This window comes from Ursus arctos, unplaced genomic scaffold (assembly GCF_023065955.2).
Source record: "Ursus arctos isolate Adak ecotype North America unplaced genomic scaffold, UrsArc2.0 scaffold_32, whole genome shotgun sequence".
NCBI lineage: Eukaryota > Metazoa > Chordata > Mammalia > Carnivora > Ursidae > Ursus > Ursus arctos.
Window position 1 is genome coordinate 9,553,110 of NW_026623008.1, and position 23,414 is coordinate 9,576,523.

Genomic DNA, 23,414 nt, shown 5'->3' on the forward strand with positions numbered 1-23,414 from the left:
CATGGCTCATGGCAGGGAACAGCCTCTGCTGAATGGTCTTTTGCTATGAGACATGAAGCATCATAAAACAAGTTGAACAAGTTGCTCTGAGTTCAGGTCCCATTTTCCTAAATTGTTCTTCACTTTGCCTCTACCTGTCTGTGATGCCCGGCCATGGTAATCTGCGCCTTTTGGGAGCCGTGGGTGATAACAGCTGATGGGTTGAGCCTGATCAGTCAGAGAATTGATTTTTAACTCCTCTGGGAGTGTGAGTCTCAGCAAAGTCAAGGGAGCCCTCTGGGGCAGATCAGTTTAAAGCCTGAAAAGGTACCAGGGGAGATTTTTAAAATGCAGATATGACCATTGATTCGAAGTAGAGCGAATTTGTATCTTTCCTAATCTAAAGAGCCCTAAGTGGCCTTTGGAAACTTTTCGGTATAACAGCATTTAAACGAGCATTGTCCACATGACTTGTTTGTGCCAACCCCTCGTCCCAGCCCAGTCTTTTCCTTCTACTGATGCAAAGCCGACTTCTGTTCTCACATCCAGTTGACATAGTGCCCCCCCTTAAAGGTTTCCCTGAAGGTGCTAACCCTCACCTATACTGGAATGGCAAGACCTTTCATGATCTACAGTTCATAGTGTCGTATGTTTTTCTGCTTCGATTCATCATTCTCCGTGTTTATCATGTCTGTACAGACTGTGTGTTTCTTCTCTCACTCTTTCCTCATTTCTCCCCTCCACCCCTTTCCATGCCCAGCCTCTACGCCATCTACCTGTGGCTAGCATCGTGTCAGGTATCAAACAGATAATTAATAAATGATCTTGATTAGCTCAGATGTAACAGAAGCCCCGAGAGGCAGTAAAGTTTTTCTCTAATGTGGTTTTCTTTTGACCTTTGCCTTTGGAGGTGTTTTTATTTATTTATTTATTTATTTATTTATTTATTTATTATTTATTTTAAAGGTGTGTTTATTTATTTGTCAGAGAGCATGCGCACAAGCAGGGGAAGCAGCAGGGGGAGGGAGAAGCAGGCTTCCCACTGAGCAAGGAGCCTGATGTGGGGCTCGATCCCAGGACCCTGGGGACCTGAGCCAAAGGCAGATGCTTAACCAGCAGAGCCCCCCAGGTGTCCCTTTGGAGGTGTTTTTTAATACCTGAACCACATCTCTAGGAGAAACGAGCTTGTATCGTAAGTGAGTGCAGACTAGGTTTGGTGTAACGGGAAGGCATGCATCCCACAGAAAGGGGTGTCTGCTGCTCCGGCCGCTTACGAGCAAGACAGACAGACGCAGCACCATCAAATCTGACATGTCTTGAAAAATTGGAAATCTGGGCTTTTTAAAATGTTGGCCCACTGACTCTAAAATGTTACCATTGACAGCAGTGTGGGGGGAACTAGCAGAACAGGAGAGAGCTCAGGAAGAGATCCATGGGTGTGGGAACTCGTCAGATAATAGTGAGGTCACGATGGGGAAAGGACAGGTTGGGAAAAGATGGTTTTGGGAAAACTGGTTCACAGTCTCAAGAAAGACAAAGCTGGACCCTACTTAATACCAGATATAAAAGTAGGCTCCAGATAGACAGGGCCTTTGTGTGAAAGGTAAAGCTATAAAGGAGGCTGACTTTGCCGCCTTGGGGAAGGAGGTTTTAAGCAAGACCCTCAGAACAGACTGTAAGTCCAAGAAGCCATGAATCTGACTACATTAAATTGAAATATTTCTTGCCAAGAAAAGATACCATGCACAAAGTTATCAGTCACATGACTGACGGGGGGAGATATTGGCAAGGTCTAATGAATAGCTGGCAAGGTCAAGGGAACCAGCACGAAAGTCAGAAACGAGAAAATGGCTGGAAAAGCGGGGTAGAGGCTGTGAACAGGAAATTTCCTGAAGGGGAAGCCTCAGTGTTAATAGGCTTTCCAAGGAGTGCTCAGCTTCCTAGTAATTAAGGAAAGCAAATCAAAAGGATGATCTATGACTTTATACCTGTTAGGTTGCCCGGCTTCCTCATTTTTGCCAACAGTGGTTATTGGTAAAGCTGTGAGAAAGTGGGGCCCCGCGTGCAGCCCTGGGGAGGGTGTGAACCAGTCCCTGCCCGTTGATAATCATTTATCCTGGTGTAATTACCAATTTGTTCTCCATGTCCAGACTTGGGTGACATATTGATGACTGGCCATTAGGTGGCATCATTACTGTGTTGTTTACAGTCTCAGGACGCTGGAGGCAACTCAGGTGTCTCCTGCTAGAGAGTGAGTGAGATGTGGTAGATTTCCTATATGGAGCACCAGGGAGCAGGGAGCAGCCGCAGGCTAGGTGCGCAGAGAAGGGAGGAAAAGAACCCAGGGTTTTCTAAGCCAAAGACATCTACAGGTTGAATTAATGTGTAAAGGTTTACCTTGGATTTTTTTTTAAAGGTAATTTTTTTTAGAGCAGTTTTAGTTTCACAACAAAATTAAGAGGAAGGTACAGAGATTTCCCATAGACCCCCTCGTGCCCAGCCTCCCCCGTAGTCAGCATCCCCCACCAGAGTGGGACATTTGTTTCAGCTGATGAACCCTCAGAGACACATTGTTCTCAGCCGAAGTCCATAGTTGGCGCGAGGCTTCACGCTTGCTGTTGTAACTCTCTGGGTTTAGACAAGTGTATAATGACACGTATCCATTCTTAGAACATTATACAGAGAATTTTCACTGCCCTAACCATCCTCGCTGCTCCTCCTGTGCATGCCTGCTCCCCACAGCCCACCTGGGATTTTTCGTCGGGGCAGCGTAGTACTTTATAGGTAGGATGCATTAAAGCCCGTGGAGCTGCCAGGGCGTGGGGAGCTAATCCAGCTCCCAGCCCGCGAGGGGTTTCTGCAGTTCTCAAGAAGTCTGGTCTCCTCCTTGATTGCGTGCCTCGGTCATCAGAGGGAATGGTCTCTGATGTTCTGTAACGTCACGGCCTGGAGAAGAGCCTCTGCCCTGCAAGGAAAGGCCTCCTCGGGCATCCAGGCTACCTCAGCGCGTGAACATGAAGTCGACTTCGTTTAACTCTTGGAAGTTTGTCAGGGCTTCCTGTGCCTCGCCTTGACCATCCCAGCCAGCCGTCTGAACATCACTGAGCTGTGCGACGTGCTGGCCGGGAGCTCCAGTGGAAAAGCTTCTGTTGGAGAGCCTTTCTGGCCCGCACGTCAGTTGGAACTTTACTCTCTGTATCGTGAACACTGAAGAGGCAAATGGCTTTGCAGCCCAAGTCGTCGTGGGTGCTCTGCCTGCCGCTGTGCCATTTCCCTGTTCTCTCTGCTGGTGGACGCAGTGCCGCCAGCGTCCTGCCAACACTGCAGCCACATCCCCAACAAAAGTATCCAACAAGCTGGCTGGAGAAGATGCGGTGTCTCTCCCTCTTTCTCTCTCTCTCAAGTTAGCACCTTTGCGATCAGCAGATGGGATGTCAAAATAGAGCCACAGCACCCACTGCCACAGCTGTTATAATCCCGTGGACGGTATTCCTCCTTCCCCTCCCCCTGTCCCAGGGGAACGGTCCCTTTGGGGTGGAGCAGGTTGATTGATCTGTGCCCAGAAGGGGTCAGGGTTGATGGTGAAGCTCCCAGACCATGTCCCTGTCACCAGAGTGCCATGGGGGACGTGTGGCATTTGCCATCTCTTCTCTTCTTGATCTTCGGATTTTATTTTTGGCATTCTCCTCTCCTGTGTCTGGCACTTCCTGGGCTGTGGGCATGAAGAGGTTACAGCAGCCGGGAGCCTGCTGGGCTGAGTTAGCACTTCCCTCTGCATCCAGAATATTTCCCAAGTACCGTCCCTTTTGCATCACGGAGAAGGGGTGGTGGTGTGGGCAGCCCCCCCCCCCCCCCCCCGCTGCAGTAGGTCAGAGCAGGGGCTCCTTAACCATGTCTTGCTTTCCTCCCCACAGCTCTGCGAGGAGGACGCCGCAAGGGAAAGGCACCGGGAGTGAAGGATGAGCCAGGGACGCCTCGCTGCCGAGCTGCAGAGTGCCCCCGCTGCGCCCGCCCGCCGCCGCTCGAGCGCTCCCCGCGCTCCCCGTCTGCATCCGGCCGCCCAGGGGCACGCAGACGCCGCCTGCGGCTCTCTGGGAGGGCAGACCGCAGGGCCTGGGTTGCGGGAGCTGAGGGCCTGTGAAGCCAGTTCTCCGTGGCGCCCGGGCAGCCTCGCTCCCTGCCCTCCTCCCTGGAAGGAGCAGGTAGCGCTTTTCCAGCAGCTGGCGGGGACCTGCTGGGGCCTGAGCTCTCCAGCCCGGAGGCCACCAGAGGAGCTGCATCACAGACTCTGCCCCTTGCGGGTGACTCCTAGGAAGGCAGAGGGGGACCTCGTCCCAGTTGTCCCTCCCAGACTAGAGGAAAGGACTCTGTTGGGTAAAACTTCGATTTCCCTGTGCGTCTAACTCTGGGAGTGTGCAAGATCTGCCGAACCACAGGGGGTTTCATTTTTCACTTGCTTGGTGTCTGAGGAAAACTGCAAGGAGTGGTAAGAGGAAGAAGCATTATAAACTTTGGGAGCAGGGACATCTTGGAAGTGGCAAGTAGCCTCAGACCGACGGTTCCTGGGCCAGTGACGTCCTTTGCTCAGACACTCTGAAGGGTCTGGACGCCGCCACATGACCAACACCAGAGACCCCAGGAGAGCCATGGAATCCACGCTGGCACCATCCAGTTCTGCCACAGGCCCAGTCACCTTCTCCCACGTCTTTGGTCAGCAGTGCCAGCTCATGGAAGCAGGTAGGAAGGGCATCGCGTGGGAAGCGGGGCGCTAGCCAGGGGCCCTGGAGGCGGAGGCCCCTGTGTCTGTCTGCCATGTCTCTCCCTGGATGTAATTTGGAATGTGAGATTCAACTAGCCAGTGATGTGATTGCCTGGCATATTCACTTTAAAGTTTTTAGGACATGTCACCAGACTGAACGTGCCACCGGGGCACGGGCAGTGAGGGCCCCATTTGTCTTGTCATGTCTTTTCTCTGTGGCTACGTGGAGGATGAGGGCGGGTGCGTCAGGAGGGATCTGATGACGTGGTGGCTGTGGTCGTTTTTGGGGGACCAGTCCCAGACTGGTCGTCTTCTGTCAGCTTGCCTCTCTGTGCTGCCGAGGGAGGCGTGCGAGCAGGGCCTCTCCAGCCGGTGTTGGAGGAACTTAGATGCTCACGATCGTGTCTGTCCTGCAGCCTCTCCCAGCCCTTGGCTGTGCTGCGAGGAGACCCCATTGCTCTTTGCCCCTGACTTTGTCTTCCGCAGGCTCATGTGTTCTGTGGAAGGGAGACTTGGGGTGGGCTGCAGCCTTACTGTCTGACAGCCATCTTGCTTGGATGTTTATCGGGCACAAAGAAAACCAGGTGAGGGTGCACGGCTGGGTGCAAATGGTCACAGGGCCGGAGCCCGCAGACCACTGCTTCGTAGGGGCTTCCGATTCTGCTGGAGTCGCGCAGGATTCCAGGTGGCCTCATGTCAGCCCGGGTCCCTGCTCCCTGAGTTCATTCCTGTTGGGAGAAGGACCACGTGCGCTCCAAAGCTTCTGTGGGTGTTCAGGCGTTAATTGTGCATTTCGGCTGTGAGACAGGAAGGCGATGAGAAGAGCACTGTATTAGGAGTCTGGGGGCCTGTGTCAGTGTGTCAGATGCTGAATTTCATGAGGTGGTTGCATGACTTTGACGATGGCAGACCCCATCCCTTTCCCTGGGCCATCCGTCTCTAGCTGTGAAACAAGAACTGGACTCCCGGCAGCCTGATCCATCCAGACCTTCCGTTCCGGGGGTTCTGAAATCCCAGCACACTGGAGAAAACAAATGAGCTGGTGTCTGGGGATGGAATGTGTCTGCACAGGCTGGCAGCCCGTGGGGTGGGTGAGTGAGGGCTCTGGAACTAGACCACCAGGTGTCCTGACTTTACCTGCTACAGGCTGCATGACCCCAGGCAGGTGACTTCTCTGTCTCTCAGTTTCTTCATCTGTGTAATGGGGATACCACATGTACTTCATGGGGTCCTTGCAGAGTTTAAGTTGGTATGTAGAAAGCCTTAAACTGCTGGCACTGAGTGGCAAGTATTTATTAATGTTTCTAGAGGATGCGGGGGATGCTGGACACACATCCTTCCATAGGCCAGTCGGGGCACCTCTGATTGCAGAGAGTAGCACAGCTGCCTTGAGTTCGAGGGGATCGAAGCACTGCATACCCTCCTCTCCACATGCACTTTGACCCTGGCTTGTTCAGAAGGTTGAGAATCTCCCACTTCATGCGTCTGTTGATTATTTGGTCCACAGTGGGTTTGGTGCCTCTACTTCCACATGGGAAGGAGGCCGTGGGAGCTTGGATGGACCAAGGTTTCACACACCTTTCTACACTTCTGAAGTTACTATGAGAAGGCAGATTGGATTTCCAAAGTGCCTCGGTGCTGTCCCTTGTGGCTTTATTCTCTAAGTTTTTGGAGGCACCCAGGCCTAAATCAGGCTGTGAAATCCTCTGTCGTCGTTGTCTTTTTTTTTTTTTTTAAACAAAACACTTTATGTCAAGGAAGCAGTGCAACACGGAATAATAACGACCAGCCGTCTCGAGGGGGAATGCTCTCTCTGAAGACATGCGAACAGGAGTAAGAGCCAAAAAGCTAAGTCAGAAGAGCTCACTCAATCAGGAGGTGAAAGGGGTGGAGAGAAAATGTGGACCCCTCTCTAGCCAGCCATCTGGGGGTCCGTTGGCATCACAAATGAGATCTTCCGTGTGCGAGAAATGACCTCACGGCTCCAGGGGCTCACCGCCATGTCTGTCACGTCTGTTCCCCAGTAAGATGCAGCCCTCAGTCAGCAGGCTTCACTGAGCACCTACTAGGTGCCTTCTCTGCACGGTTTCCAGAACTACAGAATCAGAAGAGTAAGTCAGAAGGAGACGATCTTCCTCAAGGACAGGATGATCTCCTTGGCGCATGTAAAACATATTGAGGGAAAGAGTTCTACACAACGTGACTCTTTAACCATTCCATTTTTGAACAATCCTTCCTATAAGTCTTACATAAGTTATGTTAATTTTCAAAAATCCTGAACAATTTCTACAGGCAAGGGAAACACTCAGGTTGTCTGCATGCCCATGTTCATCCCACTAGGAAGTAGCAAAAGGGGAAGGTGAACTCCGGGCAGACGCCTAAGCCTGTACCTTTAACCGCTAAAGCATGTGGTCCCATTGATGACTTGGCTTAATCTCTTGTGTCTGTCAGTATCCTAGGTCTTAGAAGAAGTTGATTCTTCAGAGATGGAGCAGTCAAGGATGCTTAGTGGGGTGGAGATGGGGGAGGAGTATAAAAGGGCCCATTAAACTTGGGGGGGCAGCAGTAGAACCCTGGCAGCAAGGGTGTAATTGGGCATGGGTGGGCCAATGAGAACTCTGATGGAGTTCATGGTAGCAGGATTGTGAAAGTCTGGTGGAGCCATGGAAAGAGTATGACATTCTTTCTCAGTTAGTCCCCGTTCAGCTTCTTTGAGCTGGCTGTTTGCTGGCTGTGTGAACTTGATGAACCCCCAGACCCTAGACCAGGAATTGGCAAACTATGACCCTGGCACCAGATTTGGCCCACTACTTGTTTTTGTAAATAAAGTTTTATTGGTACACACCCACATCCATTCATGTTCATTTTATCTGTGGCTGCTTTTGTGCTATGACAGTGGAGTTGAGTAACTGTTATGAAGACGATGTGGCCCATAAAGATGAAAATATTTGCTATCTTGCCCTTTGCAGAATAAGGAGTGCTGATCCCTGCCCTAGACCAACATGTGTAGCACAGAATGGGGGGTAGGTAGAACTTGTGTGGGACAGCGTGGAAGGGCTCAAGCTGTGCTTCCTTGCTGGGACCTTTGATACTCTGTGGTGCCTTGGTTTTCTTATTCCTCCTCCGACACCCCCACCCTGCTTCACCATGCACGGTAGGCATTGCTTTCAGCAGGGAGCATTTAGAGTAGGTCCGAAAGCTCTAGTAAGAATAGTTCCCACTGTGTTCCCAGATCCATACCACCTGTGCTGGATGAGCTCCTGCCTGCCTCTTCTTCAAGGTCAACCTGCAGGCAGATGGTGCCTTTCCTACTTTCATGAGTGAGTTTAGATGTTGGCAGCCTTGGGACTTAAATCCCAGCCAGACCGACCCCAAAACCTGTGCTCAAAAAAGGCAGTCCTGCAGCTTCTGCAAAGGGTGTTTAAAGAAACAAAGAAAGAAAGAAAGAAACAAACAAACCTGTCTTGTCTTTCTTAAGGAAGTGGAGAGCGTGGCATTCTGGCTCTTTTGTTGGCTTTGGTGCTGTTATTCACCCTCATCCCCCTCCAGGGTCCTCCACCCACTTCCGGAAGGCAGGCCTACAAGTTCCCTTCTGTTTCTAACCTCCACCCCAAATTTCTCTCCTTTCCTCTGGGCCCTGCTGTAGCCCAGAAATGTAGGAGAGGAGTTAGCTTGGAGGCTGCCACTTTTCATTCCTCTTGCCTGACTTCCTTCAGGTGGGAGCTGAGGGCCACACTCCCAGGCAGGCCACTGGGGACCTCAGCTGTATTCTGCATCGCTGGTTTCTGGCTGTCTCTAGCACTTGACAGAGGATCCTGGGAGGAAATCCAAGGGAATGGGCAGAGCAGACTCAAGCTGGTGTCCTGTTGGTCTCAGTGTAGCTGAGTAACTCCACTTGCCCATCTCCTCCTTGGTCCCCAAAGTGTTGGATGGGGGAGACCCTCTGACCTGGTGTTTGGCTGTGTCTCTGCTGCAGGCTCTTGACTGAGCCCTGGGCCTGACAGTCTGTGGGCCGTGGCTCGTGGGGCTTCATCTGTGGTACCAGGCTCGGACATGCAGAGCCTCCCCTGTGTCACTCTAGGTCCATTTCCATCCCATCTTATTTGGGCGGCAAGTGTTTCTGCAGGGCTGTTCTGCTTGACCAGAATGACTGAGGTCACTCTGTCCAATATATCCTGCTGCTGTTGCATGACATCAAGCCCAGCTCCAGGGGGAGGGTGGAGGAGCCGAGGGAGCAGGAAGGCGCACGGGCTTCCACACCTGGACTGCTGTTCTCCTGCAGCCCTCCTGGTTGCCACTCAGAAGCCACAAGTTCCCCGTCTGCACCGTTACTTAAGGATCGGTTCCAGCTCTGTGCCGTGTGGAAACTCCAGTGTATGCAAGCCATGTCTCTCTGTCTGTCTGTCTGTCTGTCTCATAAGTCAGGCGGATGCCTGGAGCCAAGGTCTGGTCATCTTTTGACTTTATTACCTCGTTCCTTCTGAAGGCTGCCAGAGGAACCCCCCTTCCTGCCTTTTGAACCATGTAGAGATTTATCTGAACGTACAGTCTATGTGTATTTGGAAGCCACTTGCCATATTTATAACCAGGAGAGGAGAGAACTAGGAGTTATGCCATCTGCTGTGAGCTGAGCACATTGGGCGCTTTTGCAACAGTGAAACAGACGAAGATGAGCAGAGCGAAGAGCCCTGTTTCCTGTATTTCCATCTATGGGAATGGGAACATGGTTTTAAGGTCTCCTTTTAGATCCCCAGGAGATGGCTGTCTAGGACCTGTTCCCTGCCTGGCTGTTTCTGCAATGGGAACAGCATGTTTTGACCTTCTAGACCAGGAATTACTGTACTGGCTGTTGGCAGTTGAGTATAACCACAGCTGACCCTTGATCAGGTGCTTATTCCGTGCTGGTCATTATGCTAAGTGCTTACGTGTTACCTCATTTCCTCCTCGTCACATCCTTGTAAGGCGGTGGACGTCATCCCTACTTTATAGATGAGGAGACTGAGGCCCATAAATTGAAGTGTCTCTCTTCACTAGTCAGTGGTTGGGCCAGGATTCAAATTCAAGCCATCTACATCCAAAGTTTCTACTTACTCCTGTTCTTCTGCCCGGACTCTGTCAAATTCCCCAGCTTTTCAGGAATCCATCTCCAGATGGTGAACACCTAGGCCGACGAGCAAACATTTGCTGAATGGACGTGGCCTCTGCCATAACAGCAGTTATTGGAGACAGTGTCCACCCTCCAGGAGATTGTGGCTTGAAGGGGGCATGACCTTCGTCTTGAGTTTCCACAGTTATTCACAATGTGTTGTGTCGTGATGTGACTTCTGTTCGTCGGCGCCTTCTGTATTAGGCTCTGGGCACCCCGAGGTCAGGAACTATCATCATGGCTGTCTTTGCATCCTCCAGACCTCGTGTGGCTTTGGCAGTGCTGTCGTCCTTATCAGTAAGATCACGGCCAAAGTGTTCATCCTTTTCCAGGCTAGCTGTCGATCTTGTGAGAGGCTGGTAGCACAGTACGGTGGTGTGAGAGGAACCTGGCAAAGCAGGCTTGCCGTTGTGTTCATTCTCTTTCTCAAGACTAGTTCCTCCCAGCGCGCGAGTTAGCTTGTGGAGTCAGGGCAGTGGGGAGAACAGCTGATCCCAGTGGTCCTTTGGGCTGATCAGACAGAGTACTCTGCACTCCGGGCTCTTGAAGGAAAAGAGGCCTACTTGCTGGTGCGAAGGACGATGTGGTGGGCACCAGCTGCCCGTTGCCCTCTTCAGCATCTCCTCCCCGACCTAATCTCCCACCCTCAGCCCCCACGTGGGGTTTTCTCAGCATCCCGGTGACCTCCTTAGGATGCGGCTACTGTCAGTGACACCCCCTGTGTCATGTCTTGATCTCAGAAAGTCCCACCGGTGGTGTGTGTTTGAGGGGAAAGCAACAGGGACATGTTGGGTGCTTCTCACAGTGGAAATAAGTTGTGTGCGCAGGAGCCCTGGCTTGTGAGCAGCCCGGTCTTCCCATAGGTCCTTACATTAGAAGCAGCAGCCGGTCTCTTGTTGACTGCATTCTCCAGAGACCTGTGTGTCAGAGGCAGGGCCATTTGGTTGGCAGTATGGACTTAAGAACTCTACTGCTTGGTTCAAATCCCAGTTCTGCTGTTCACTAGCTGTGTGACCTTGGACAAGTAGCTTAACCTCTCTGGGCCACAGATTCCTCCTCTGTAAAAAGGAAATAGTGGTTTACCTACTTCACAGGGTTGTGGTGGATCTGACAATGAGCTAATATGAGTGACATGTTTATCATAGTGCCTGCCACAGAATACATTATATATAAACATTTGCAGTCTGTTTTAATTAGTTCGGGCAGCTATCACAGGATACAATAGACTGGCGCCTTAAACAAAGACCTGTATTTCTCACAGTTCTGGAGGCTGGGAAGTCTGAGATCAGGGTATGAGCAGGCCTGGTATCTGGTGAGGGCTCACTCCGTGGTGTGTAGATGGCTGCCTTCTTATTGTAACTCCCACAGTGGGGAGCGGAGAAAGAAGCAAACTCTCCTGTCTCTTCTTCCAAGGGCACTCATCCCACAGCGAGGGCTCCACCCTCATGACCTCAGCACCTCCCAAAGGCCCTGCCTCCAAGTACCATCACGGGGGGGGACTAGGAGTCCAACATGTGAATTTTGGGAGGACATTCTGTTCATAACTGTCATTATTACTGTTCCTCATTAACACATCATCACTATCTTTTTTTTTTTTTTTTAAAGATTTTATTTATTTATTTGACAGAGACAGCCAGCGAGAGAGGGAACACAAGCAGGGGGAGTGGGAGAGGAAGAAGCAGGCTCCTAGCGGAGGAGCCTGATGTGGGGCTCGATCCCACAACGCCGGGATCACGCCCTGAGCCGAAGGCAGACGCTTAACGACTGTGCCACCCAGGTGCCCCAACACGTCATCACTATCTTGCCTGGTGAGACAGAGTTTAGTAATGCCAGGAATTAAAACATTCCTTGTGGTCTTGTCTTTCTGACCAGCAAAAAGTTCCTCCTTTTTTCCCTTGGCTAATCATTGTGGTTAAAAAAATTCCTCAAAGTCAACATTTGTCATCCGCAAGGCCAGGAATCACCAGATGTGTGAAAATTGCCATCCACAAATCACAAAAGGGTATTTAAAGAAGGTCCTCATTGGACCTGGCTTACCTAGGACAGGCCTGGTTCATGTCAGTCTTCCAGTTAATTACTACAGCACCTGCCTTCATTCACAAGCATGTCCCCCCTTACGTGATAAATTAGACGGTCAGCCTTAATAAGGGGCAGCTAAATAAATAAATTCAAGTGTTACTTAAAACGTGGAGCATCTGATCTTGGAGGAAGTAGTTGAAGGTTAAGAGACAGTCAACGGAAGTAGTGAATATTTGGTTTGGAGCCGGGGTTAGAAAGGTCGGGTGAACTGGACGCCAGTTCTCGGAATGACTAGGGGGGTTGTTGATGTTGCCAGATCTTATTCTCTAGGAGAACCCTAGAGTCCTGGTCTTCCTATAGAATCTCCCAGTTTTTGAATGGGTGTCACCAAATGCAAGATTTTGAATTCTGGAAGGTCAGACTGGGACAGCTGTGTCTAGCCTGTGGGCTACCCATTTACAATGTTTGGTTTAAGCCCTCAGCTCTTCTTAACAGGTCACTCATTTCCAGTTTTCGGGTTGCTTCCAGCCTCAGTGGTATTCCCACTTTCCGGTCTCCTGTTCCCTTGCCTTGAATAAAATAAAAGCGTTTAGGCTGAGTCCTGAACCTCAGCTCTCGTCCACATCCCCTTATACAACAAATGTGGTCTTGCTGGACTGGGTGCTAGACCGGGCCCTGGGCCTTCAGAGTGCTCGTTTGTGAGCTGTCCTACCATTTGGCATTGCAGTAAGTGTGCTTTACTTGAGTGGTTGGAGTTTTCTCCCTCATCTTAGTCATGGAGAAGACTTGGCAGCAGCTGGGGAATGGGAACAAATAGAAGGGATGTAATCCTGAGGCGCCAAGGCGTTGCATTTTTTGATTCAGGGCTGTGGCCATTCCGGAATGGGGAGGTGGGTGCCGCCATGAAGTGGGAGGTCTGAGCCAGACCATTAGTGCACCGTCCCCAAGAAGCCCTGGGTGGTCAAGAACAGAGCTGGCTCTCTGTTCTCTGAAGGGCAAGGGGGACAGCTTTGATTTTGTGAGTTAGTGGGTATTGCTAAATAAGAAGGAAAATGGCCTGTGTCTGGGAGAACAGGTGAGAGACCCCACTTCACCCTCGGTTCTCTCTTCAGGAAGTGCTGGGACTAAGGGACTGCTGGGCTTCTTCCTGGAAACTGGCCTAGGTCGTACCAAGAGCCCACCAAGGAGTGAGCCCTGCAGGCACTTATTCGTGCCCAAGGTATAGTCGGCTTTAGACTCTTGTTCTTGGACACGTTTACTTGATCAGCTTCACGGGGGCTGTTCTCACGAGGCTCTGTATAGACGAACCAGCTTCTGAAAAACTCATGAGCTGATTCTCCTCATCATTTCCAAGCCCTCTGCCAGATGACCATGCAAACCAAGGGCGAAGCTCTCATCCAGACAAGTTTCCTCCAATCTCTTCCTGGAGGAAGTGGGGCAGTTGTAGGTTTAAAAAAATCTGAAGGAAAAGCACAGTCCTCTGTGACGGTCCCCCTCTGAAGTGGCTGGCGCGTGAGAGAAGCCCTGCCCACTGTGGGTATCACGAGGCAAGAAAGAAGCGGGAGGCTTTCCATGTGGGTCACTGGGGAACCCTGGAGCACAGAGGGCTCCCTGAGGACTGAACACTGACAATGCGATGTTTGGAGTAGGGGATGCGAAGAGTCCTGCTGTAAGGATGTGGAAATGGGAGGTACTAGAATTCCCACGTCATCCCCACCCCCACCTTTTGTGGTGGTGACATTTAGACCTTGATGAATAAACCCTTTCTGGTCTGTTACAGTCTCACACAGTGTCTTTCTTTTGGACATCAGCTCCTCTGACCAGTTCCGATCTCCTCTGTCCTCCTAAGGCATAAGCTAGATGAGGCAGACGTAGTCTGGGCTTTTCCTGGAAGGGTAAATGTGCTTCTGTTGGTTGTCAATGTTAGCCATCCTCCCTGGTGCCTGTGTTTTCCTTTGTTCTTACCTACGGGGCCTAGTGTTGCCATTGCTAGGAAGGAGCTCCGGCCTCAGACGCGAGAGCGACTATCAGTCCGCCTGGCTTCCATCTCAGGAAGAAGACACAGCACGAGGGCAGCCAGGTGCTCACACCGGGCTCCACTTGCATCTTAGGAACTCTTGAAACTCAAAATCTCCTCGGTGATTTTCTCAAAGTCATTAGCAGTTACCTGTAGTGGGGACCAGTCAGGACACATGAAGAGAGGACTGGTTTGGGGACGAGGGAAAGGCAGAAGTGAGGAGGTGGTTTCCATCCCTCCCCGTCCAGGGAATTGGAGGGGTGATGTCGCTTAGGGAGAGAACCAGTTCTTGGGAGGGATTTACAGGGCTCGCAAACTGGTCTGAGAGACAAGTGCTCCTGGCTACTCGGACAGGCCAGAGTCTTGGCCTTGATTCCTAGGTGAGAAGTGAATTGAAGAAGGAATTTATGTAGTGGGTCCCTCTCTGTCCCTGGGGAGACTACAGCTGCAGCCAGGAGCACCAGGGTCACAGGAGGGTAGGAAGTGCTCAGAAGAAACAGGTGGACAGCCTCTTGGGGCTGCCGGAGACCCAGAGAGCTGTGGGAAAACAGCAAGGCCTGGGGGGGAACATGGCAGGGCCCACCACCTGATCGGCAGTCTGACTGAGGCAGTCGTCCAAAAGGCTATGTAGAAGGACTAGACTTTGGTTTGGCCAGAAGAGCAGAGGATGGGGAGGTGGGAGGCAGAGCTGGGCCGTGCCCGAGATGTTGGAAGCCAGCATGCACCTTCATCACCATGGAGGAAGTCCACAGCGCTGAGACAGGTAAAAAAGGAAATAGGAAGAGAACCGTCCCACTTTCAGCGGTGACACCCTGTGGCCAGTTGTGCAGCGACTACTGAAGGCGGAGATCCAGAGTATGAAGAGTTGGATTCTAGAGAACATGCCAGTGACACCTGAGAAGTTCATAAATGGTTGGGACTAGTCTGCAGTGGAGACTGGGGCCAGCCACAGAAGGGACTCCATAGAAGGGTCTCCAAAATTTTTAGTTTCTTTTGGGCAGTGTTACTGAATGAGATCTGCAGGATAGAGATTTCTAGGTCGGCTTATTTTTCTCTCAGCATTTGGGTAGGATATTCCTGTCTTCCATTGTTGCTATCAGCGTCTGTTTCTCTTGAAGTCATTTCTCTGGAGGCAATCTGCCTTTTCTGTGGATTTGCTTTTAAAACCTTTATCTTAGAAGCTTTGTCGTTTCACTAGAGTGTGTCTGGGAGTGGATCTAATGTCATGTGGCCTGTTTGGGCTTTGAGCTTCTCAGGTCTGAGGATTGGTGTCTCAGTTCTGAAAATGTTAAGCCAGTTAATTTCTCTGAATACTGACTCTCTCCCATTCTTTCCGTTGCCTCCTTTGTGAGCTGCCTTGGACTTCTCACTGGATTGTGTTTCATATTCTCCATCTTTGTCTTTCTGCTGCATACTGGACAGTGACTTTAAAAACTACCTTTGGGTCTATTAATTTTCTTGCCGGCTGTGTCTGATCTTCAGCTGAACTCAGGTGATCAGGTTTTTCATTTAATATCTTTAAAATATTAAACCTCTAGAAGTTCTGTTTAAGTCATTTTTAATCTTACAGGTATTCTTTTTCTTTTTAAAGTAATCTGCTGTCTGTCTTGATCTTGATCTTTGATTTAAGCTGCTTAATCATTGAGAATCACAGTTATCTGAGAAAGGAGTTTTAGAATCCATTTCAGGCATTTCTGGATCCAGTTCTGTTTTTCTGTTGACTCATGGCCAGGATAGCTTATTACCCCAAGGGCTTTGTAAGTTTGGATTTTGAGCTCCTGTTTAGGGTTTTATCTGTGCGATGCCATCGCCGTGGGCAACGTGAATTTCTGAGCCCGGGATTTCCTCAAGCTCCAGGAAGTATATATTTGAACCCAGACCCATTTGAGGGCAGGCTTGGGGTACCGAGCTACTAAGGAAGATGGGTCTCTTCCCCCGCTCAATCCAGGACTCAGAGCCTATTACCTCTTGCTTGTGCACATGACCCTTATCCTACTCCCCTCTTTTCTTGAAGGCGAAGCCCTCTCAGGCAGCTGGAGCGTGTGTGCGTGCCCATATGCGTGTGTGAAGTGTTGTTCTAACTCTATCCAGCATAACCTAAGATCTTTTTACCTGCCCCATAAGCCAGTAAAACTCCAGCACCCATTTTATAAGATCAGCAAATGCTTCTGAGCTGCCTGGGTGTGAGTGTGTGCAATCACTCTGGTTTTCAATATTGTGTTTCTTTGTTCGTTTGTTTTGTGGGTATGTTAGTTTCCCTTGGCTGCTGTAGCAAATTACCATAAACTTGGTTGAAAACAACTCGCGTCTGTTTCTCACTGTTCTGGAGGCCAGAAGTCTGAAAGCAATGTCACTGGACTGAAATCGAGGTGTTGCAGGGCTGCGCTCCCTGCAGACGCCAGGGGAGAATCTGTTCTTTGCCCCTTCCAGCTCCCACGGCTGTTGGTGTTCCTTCCCTGGGGCCACATCCCTCCATTAACTGCCTTGTGGTTACATTGCTCCTTCTCTTCTGTGTGTGTCCTCCCTCTGTCCCTCTCTTATAAGGACACTTGTGATTGTGTTTAGAGACCACTTGGATAGTCAAGAATAATCTCTTATCTCAAGATTCTTGACATCCTCACGTCTGTAGAGACCCTTTTCCCAAACAATGTCACATTTACAAATTCTAGAGATCTTTTGGAGGAGCCACGCCTCTCACAGATTTCCCTAACTCTGAGAGCTCAGCTTTTTATTTATAGGGATGCCCATTGTATTTCCAAATGTTGTGTGGCTTCCCCTTCCCCCCCATCTACCATATTCCCGGGAGGAGAAATACACCAAAGAATCTCAAGACTGGAGAGAGAAATGCAAAACCCACATGGCAGGCTGCTGCTCAGAGGGCCAGAGGGTGAAGATGTGAGGCGTAGGTGCTGACTCGCGCCAGGAAGGGGCATTGCTAAAACCCTGTGGGGCAAAATGCTGGCCTTATCTCGTGCTAACAGGACACTGCTGTCTGGAATGGTGGGACTGGCCCTAGTTCCCCTGGCTCATCTCTTTCTAGATTTTGGTTACTTTGGCCCATTCCTGACTTTGCCTCTTGGCTTTCACGTGTGTGTAACTGATCTTGGTTTCTTCTCCCACCTGACCCTTAGCATCTTCCATTCCGACAGCCAGTAATAGACCTTGAGTCTGCTCATTATTCCCTTTGCTTCGGGGCCAGATGTTGGCCCAGGAGTATCTTGGGAGCTCACTCTACGCCAGTCAGGCATCACCAAAGCCAGAGCAGGGGCAGGGCAAGAACTGACCATTCTGTGGAGTAGGACTCTTCTGCAGCCATTGGTCCCAATCATAGGAGAGACAGAATGCATTCCTGAAAATCCTTCCCATTCCTAGGGATAGACAGACTGACCGGGAATTATGTTGTGACTCTTTGGAAACTGAAACTCAGCAGCTTGTGTGAAGGCCATTGCAAAGTGAAACAGCCTGTGCCCTTAGGTAATAATATGGAGTAGTCAGTTGTGGCTTCCTGGCTCTGTTACCTCAGAGGGAAGAAATGTCCCCCATGGGTGGTTTTTGTTCCTCCCTCCCTTGGCATAGTGTCCCCATCCTCAGTGTCTGGAACCTTGATGGAAAGTGTTTTTACATCTGGAATTCCCCCTTTCTCCCCCCTGTCAAGGTCATCTCCACCATGAAGTGGAACTTTCTAGAACCACAGGGCACCCCTTTCAGGTCCAGAGTTCCACTGAAGGCTGGAAATGTGCTTTGTGTCTCTCCTACCAGTATTAGGATCAACTGGCAATGTTTCTTCACATTGAGCTTGAGTGACCCCTGGTGAAACCCCCTAGGAGCTATGCCAGGAGCTTGGTAGGATGGGGTCTAGGATCTAAATTTAGTGGTAAACCAGTAAGACTGGCAGAGAAGACCCCAGCCCAGGGCTCCAGGCTCAGTCATGGCAGAAAGATTGGCAGGACAGGGCAAGACTTCTGAGGGGTGTGTCTCAGGGTGTATGTGTGTGGGGGGGGCTCTTGGAATGACCTGGGCTGTCATCACCTGTGTCCCTGTTGCTGTCAGATCCAAGCACTCCTCTCTGGGAGGATACTGTAAAGGTCAACAGCCCTTGGAGCCATTGACAATACCTCCTTGTCCAGAATCCCTTCCACAGACAAACCAACTTTCTGCTGTCCTCACCCAGTTTCAAATTATTTTCTGGGAAGCATGAAGCCAAATTAGTCTGGCGAAAGCTCAGTCCCCTGGTGAGAAGTTTCTGAAGGGAGTTGGGAGTAAAGTCTCCACCTGCAACAGTTTTTGACTTAGTTGGTGATTCTCATGCCCAAGCTGGGGGAGATTGAAGATCGTGAAGTTCGTAGAGAAGAAGAGAATAAGCTCATCCTTAGCCAGAGTCTCGAAGAGAATCCCTGGGATCTGAGGGAAGTGATACCCATACAGAAATTTATAGGATGGATTAGCAGTAAGAGAAGTAACAGAAGAGCAGGGAGAGAGCCTTTGTTCTCAGATGGCCTGCAGAAATTGAATAATTTGGATTGCAGACAGCCCCGGCCACATTTTAGCAGCTGGTCGATTTTTCTGCTTGAAACTGAATTCCAAGACTTTGTTTTATGTGAAGACAGTTTATTTTTAGGTCCATCGGGGAGCCTGTAACGTGGGTAGTTCAGAAGGCTGGCCTGCCAGTGAATCACAGGGCCTGATCAGCATGTTGTCTCAGGGCCTAGAAAGACCCTCTTGCCTGCTCTAGCATGAAGGACTAGCCACTTGCCTTTGAGGGTAAAGAAAAAGGTCATGAGAAAGTCGGAGGGTGTCAAAGGCACTCATGCTTTCTTGCACAAAGCCCATTGCTGTGGGCCCCAGTTTAGCTCTCCGGCCTGATGACACTGTGGCTAAGAAAGCTCTGGCTGAAATCGCTCATCCCCCTGAGTACCGAGTGTGCATTAAAAATCCAGTTTGTCAGGTGGTACCACCCTGGTTGTCCCTGATTTAAACAAAAGTTCCTTTGTGGCCACTGGCACTTGGGATTAGAACCCCGGAGCCGTGTTGAGGCCAGAAGGCAGCCAGCAGAGCCTTTGCTGCTTTTCTTGACCACTGATAAATGAGCCCAGCACGGCACAAGATCCCTTTCCGATGATCTCGTCCCTGAGTCTACTAAAGAATTGTGGGGCCTGCCCTTCACTTTCAAGGGTCATAAACCTCTCAAGTGATAAAACGGGCTCCGAGCTGGGATGCTGAGTTGCAGAATTTGTGTGTGCAGAAATCCGTGGTTGTGGGACCGACACTCACCCCAGACAGCATAACGACGGAGCGGCTAAGGACTTGCCTGGGCTGGAGGAGAACATAAAATAAACACGTGCTTTTTAAGACCAGAAAGAAAAAGGACAAGGCCACTGCTTGGGCTGCCTTCTTTTGCAAAGTGAGTTCGTGCCTCTCCTGGTTGTTATGACCTGTAGACAGACGAAACCTACCAATTCAGCACAGAGGAGGAGGCCCTGTTTTGTGGGCCCTTGGGTGGAGTGTGGTGGAAAAGTTTCGAATGCACGCACAGGTGACTGAGAACCCGCGTGCCCACCTCGAGTTGGGGATTGGTTGACACACCACTGAACCGCGCTGGTTCTTCAACGACAAAGTATTGCGTCTGTCAGACAGATGACCGTCTGGACAACATTCGAGTGATTTCAGTTAAGGACTCTCTTTTCAGGTCTCTCTCCCTCCCAGGATGCCTGGAAATTAAAACAGCCATAAACCCACGGAAGGCTGTGTGCTTCCTTCAGGGGCAGGAGGATAAGGAGGCGAGGTATAGATCTCCCTCTCTTTCCAGGTGGTGAGGGGGCGAGCGGAGGCTAGCCTTGGAAGACGAGAGGTTGTAAAGAAGGGAGAAGCTGCCTGGATCGGTCGTATCTCAGTCAGGGTTCTCCTTGCCCCCTGCTTTATTGCCCACCTGTTTCTACACCCACATTTTCTTCAGAGAACAACAAATCGATATTCAGTACTTGGGCTTATTCAGGATAAAATGTCTTTCTTGGCTTCTTATGATTAAAGCCTGGTTTGAAAATGTAGTGGGACTAATGAAGCATTTATGAGGGGAGGGGGATCCTTCTGCCAGCCTTCCTGAAATATTCAGCCTGAGCTAGAACCTGTGAGAATAGGGGGGTGGAAAGGGTGGGGATGGAACTGTTGAAGGGAGGCCCCTGTTTTCTGGACTGGCTTTCTGGTATTCATCTCCAACGTTGAGGTACGTGGAGCCCTCATTTAAACCGAGATAGGGCTCATCAGCCTCACCCCTGTGAGGTGGGAGGCGGATGGGGACATTTGGAGTGGCCACTTTGAACGCACCATAACTCCCAGCGGGCGTCTGGGGCTCTTCCATGGTAAGAGGAGGTCTGTAGTGAAGGAGATCATAATCCTTCACGGCCGAAGTTTTGGAGTGCTGCTTTCGGATACCAAAGAGAACATCGTTTCTCTGAAGGGCTATAATAATTCTACCATTTTGGAAATCTCATTTTAAAATCCATCCCATGGGGACGCCTGGGTGGCTCAGTCATTGAAGCCTCTGCCTCTGGCTTGGGTCATGATCTCAGGGTCCTGGGATCAAGCCCCACATCGGGCTCCCTGCTCAGCGGGAAGTCTGCTTCTTCCTCTGCCCTTCCTTGTGCTTGCTCTCTCACTCTGTCTCAAATAAAATCTTTTTTTAAAAAAAAATGCATCCCATGACATCCGCCACTTGGAGGCCCAGGCAGAAACATTTTGAGTAAAAAGCTATGTCCTCAAATAAAAAATTATATAAGGCATAATGCTAAAAGGGAGGAAGTGACTGGTGAAGAAGATTGTCTGCAGGAGGTCAGTGCTGGGTTTGGATCCTCCGAAGTCCCTTCTAGGTGATTCCACAAGAAGACAGAAGTTAAAGGCAAGGGTTTGGTGTCAGATTTGAGTTCAGGCTATGCTCTATTTATTGATTGTGTGACTTGGATGGGCTCTCTTTCTCCCCATTGTTATTTTTTTTTAAATCTCCCTGAGTCACAGGCTTTTCTGTAAAATGATGATAACTTTTCTGTAAAATGGTGATAACTTTTCTGTAAGGTTGGAACCATGAGGATCGTATACACATGCATGGAAGGGCTTGAGAACCCGAGACTGGCTGTCGCCGAGCAAGGACAGCATCTGGGCAGAGCTCCTGGAGTTCTGGGCTTCTCTCTATGTAACCTCCACACCCAACACACAGATACAGTCCTATTCTTGGGTAGCGCCTAGAATTTCAGTTCACTCAGGTCAGAATAGTATTCTACTCTTTCTGCCCTGTCCGGAGGAGCCTGTTGTAGTTCCTTATTGGCTGGAGGGGCTGGGCTGAGCCCAGAGGAGCAGGCTGGTGTTAACACCCCCAGGACAGCCTCTTATCTAAAGGGGAAATGAAGACTTGCAATGAAAAAAAAAAGATGATAAAATTGATGAAGGGTTGACTGAGTTTCCATATTGGTCACAACGAAGTCCTGTCCAACGCAAATTCTGTCATTCCACCCAAGATTTACCTATTGGCTGGGCATCCCAGAGAAACCAAGGGAGAATGTGGGTTGGGCCCAGGAGTTGTGTCCGTAGAGACCCTGGGGAAGAATTGGCCTCAGATGGCATTGGAATTCTCCCTTACCTTCCTGCTGATGCCAGGGGAGGGCGGCTGGGGTGAGGGTACTGGAACCTCCCGCAATGTTAGTGTGAGACCTGTGAGAAGGGGTTGTAGGACGTACAGAAGAGGCAGTCCTTGCCTGCTGTGTAGACAAACGTTGGAAACAACGGGAGGATCTAAACAAGTGATCAGGGAGAGGCTGTAGGTCGTAGAAACAGAAAGAGTGTTCTGGGTGGGAGGTGGCGGGTCTTATAGCCTCGCTGGTCAGGCTGGTGTTCTGCTGATCTCCAGGGAGGTGAGAGCCCCTGCTGTTCACAGCTCTGCTCCCAGCTCTCCTCTTGGCTAGGACTTCCTCAACGTCACCAGTTTCAGCCTACTTTGGCCAAGCAAGAAATCTTGGAGGTGATGATCTTTTTCAGAGTGGTTTTCTAAACTTCCATGTTACATAGTCACTGAGGAATGTTGTTTAAAATATAAACTCTCAGCTCTGCCCAAGAGGTTCCAATTAAGGGGTCTCATTGCTGACCCATTTAATCCATTCAACAAGAACTCCAAGGAGCCCCTGCTTCACGTGGTTTGAGAATCATTATTCTAGTGTAGTGGTTATCAAAGTCAATCCCGGATCTGCATCACTGGGGACCGTGTTAGAAATAAACATGTTTGGGTCCCACCTCAGGCTTGCTGAATCAGAAACTCTGGGGGAGGGCCAAGCCCTCCTGGTGATTCCGATGGACACTGGAGCTTGAGAACCAACGCACTAGGGTTTGTAACAACCAAGGGGATATTGACTGAATTTCAAGACCCTCTTGTTTGCCACTTGCTCCTGGGAGGCGGGACCAAATACCACACGCAGGCAGGTATAATTTTGATTAGTCACCAATCTGGTAATAATAAAAAAAACTACAAGGACACTAAAAATAACAAGGAAACTATTCATGCTTAGAAGTCTCGCCACTGTCCTCCTATAATCGCGGGGATGTCTGGACGATGAGCCTCGCAAGCTACCCAGCCCTCCTGAGTGTCATTTTCCTGAACCAGACCATGAGGATAATATGTTACCATCCTCCTCAAAAGTGTTGAAACTTGTATGAATTCCCCAGAGCAGTGCCTGGTAAGAGCAAGGCAATGCAACTACTGATACTTGCTGAAGACCCCGTGGTACGCAGAATTCCAATATGACCCCCAAGATTCCCACCTCCTGACAGGTGGCCCCTGGAAGTATGATGGGATATCACTCTCTTGATTGGGTCCTGTCACTCCTGGGATCACGTAATGTTATATCACCCTGTCTTAGCTGACCTGGGAGAGATTCTCCTGCTGACCTTGAAAAACCAAACAACCATGTTACGAGAGACGCACAAGGACCAGAGGGCAGCCCAGAAAGGGGAGAGCGAGCCCCGGATGGCAGGTGGCAAGAAAGTGGGGGCCTCAGTCATACAGCCACAAGGAGATAAATCCTGCCAACCACCTGAAAGCACCTGGAAGCAGATTCTTCCTCAGAACCTTGGGATGAGAACACAGCCAGGCTAATGTCTTGTGGGCAGCCTGGGGGGTCCTGAGCAGAGGGCTGTCCCTGACCTCTGACTCAGAGAACCAGGAGATAATGGGTGTTGCTTAAGCTGCTAATTCTGTGGACATTTGTGACACATAAATAGAAAATACAACTGTGTGTGTGCATTTACGTGTAATTACATACGCACGATACATATCCACGTACATATGCATGTGTGTGTGTAAATATGTAAACACACATCCATCCACATGGACATAGCCTTCTGTCTCAGCTCACGTTTTTCCCCGTGGTGGAACCAGTAGAACCTTAACCTTGGGGGGACAGTGGATGGTACAGAACCCGGGGTCTGCAGTACTTTTAGGGGTTTACAAAATTGTT

At 50.2% G+C, this 23,414-nt stretch overlaps 1 protein-coding gene across 2 annotated transcripts in view; it reads left to right on the plus strand.

The window, feature by feature from the left end:
• The first annotated feature begins 3,841 nt into the window (after positions 1–3,841).
• KAZN (kazrin, periplakin interacting protein) overlaps positions 3,842–23,414 on the plus strand; it is a 1,011,261-nt gene continuing 991,688 nt past the window's right edge. For both annotated transcript variants that reach the window (XR_007190621.2, XM_026519796.4), the window contains exon 1: positions 3,842–4,716. Coding sequence is in view for 1 of the 2 variants with exons in the window: in XM_026519796.4 (XP_026375581.4) it covers positions 4,596–4,716 (121 nt within the window). In the remaining variant the exon portion in view is untranslated. The remainder of the gene's footprint in view (positions 4,717–23,414) is intronic.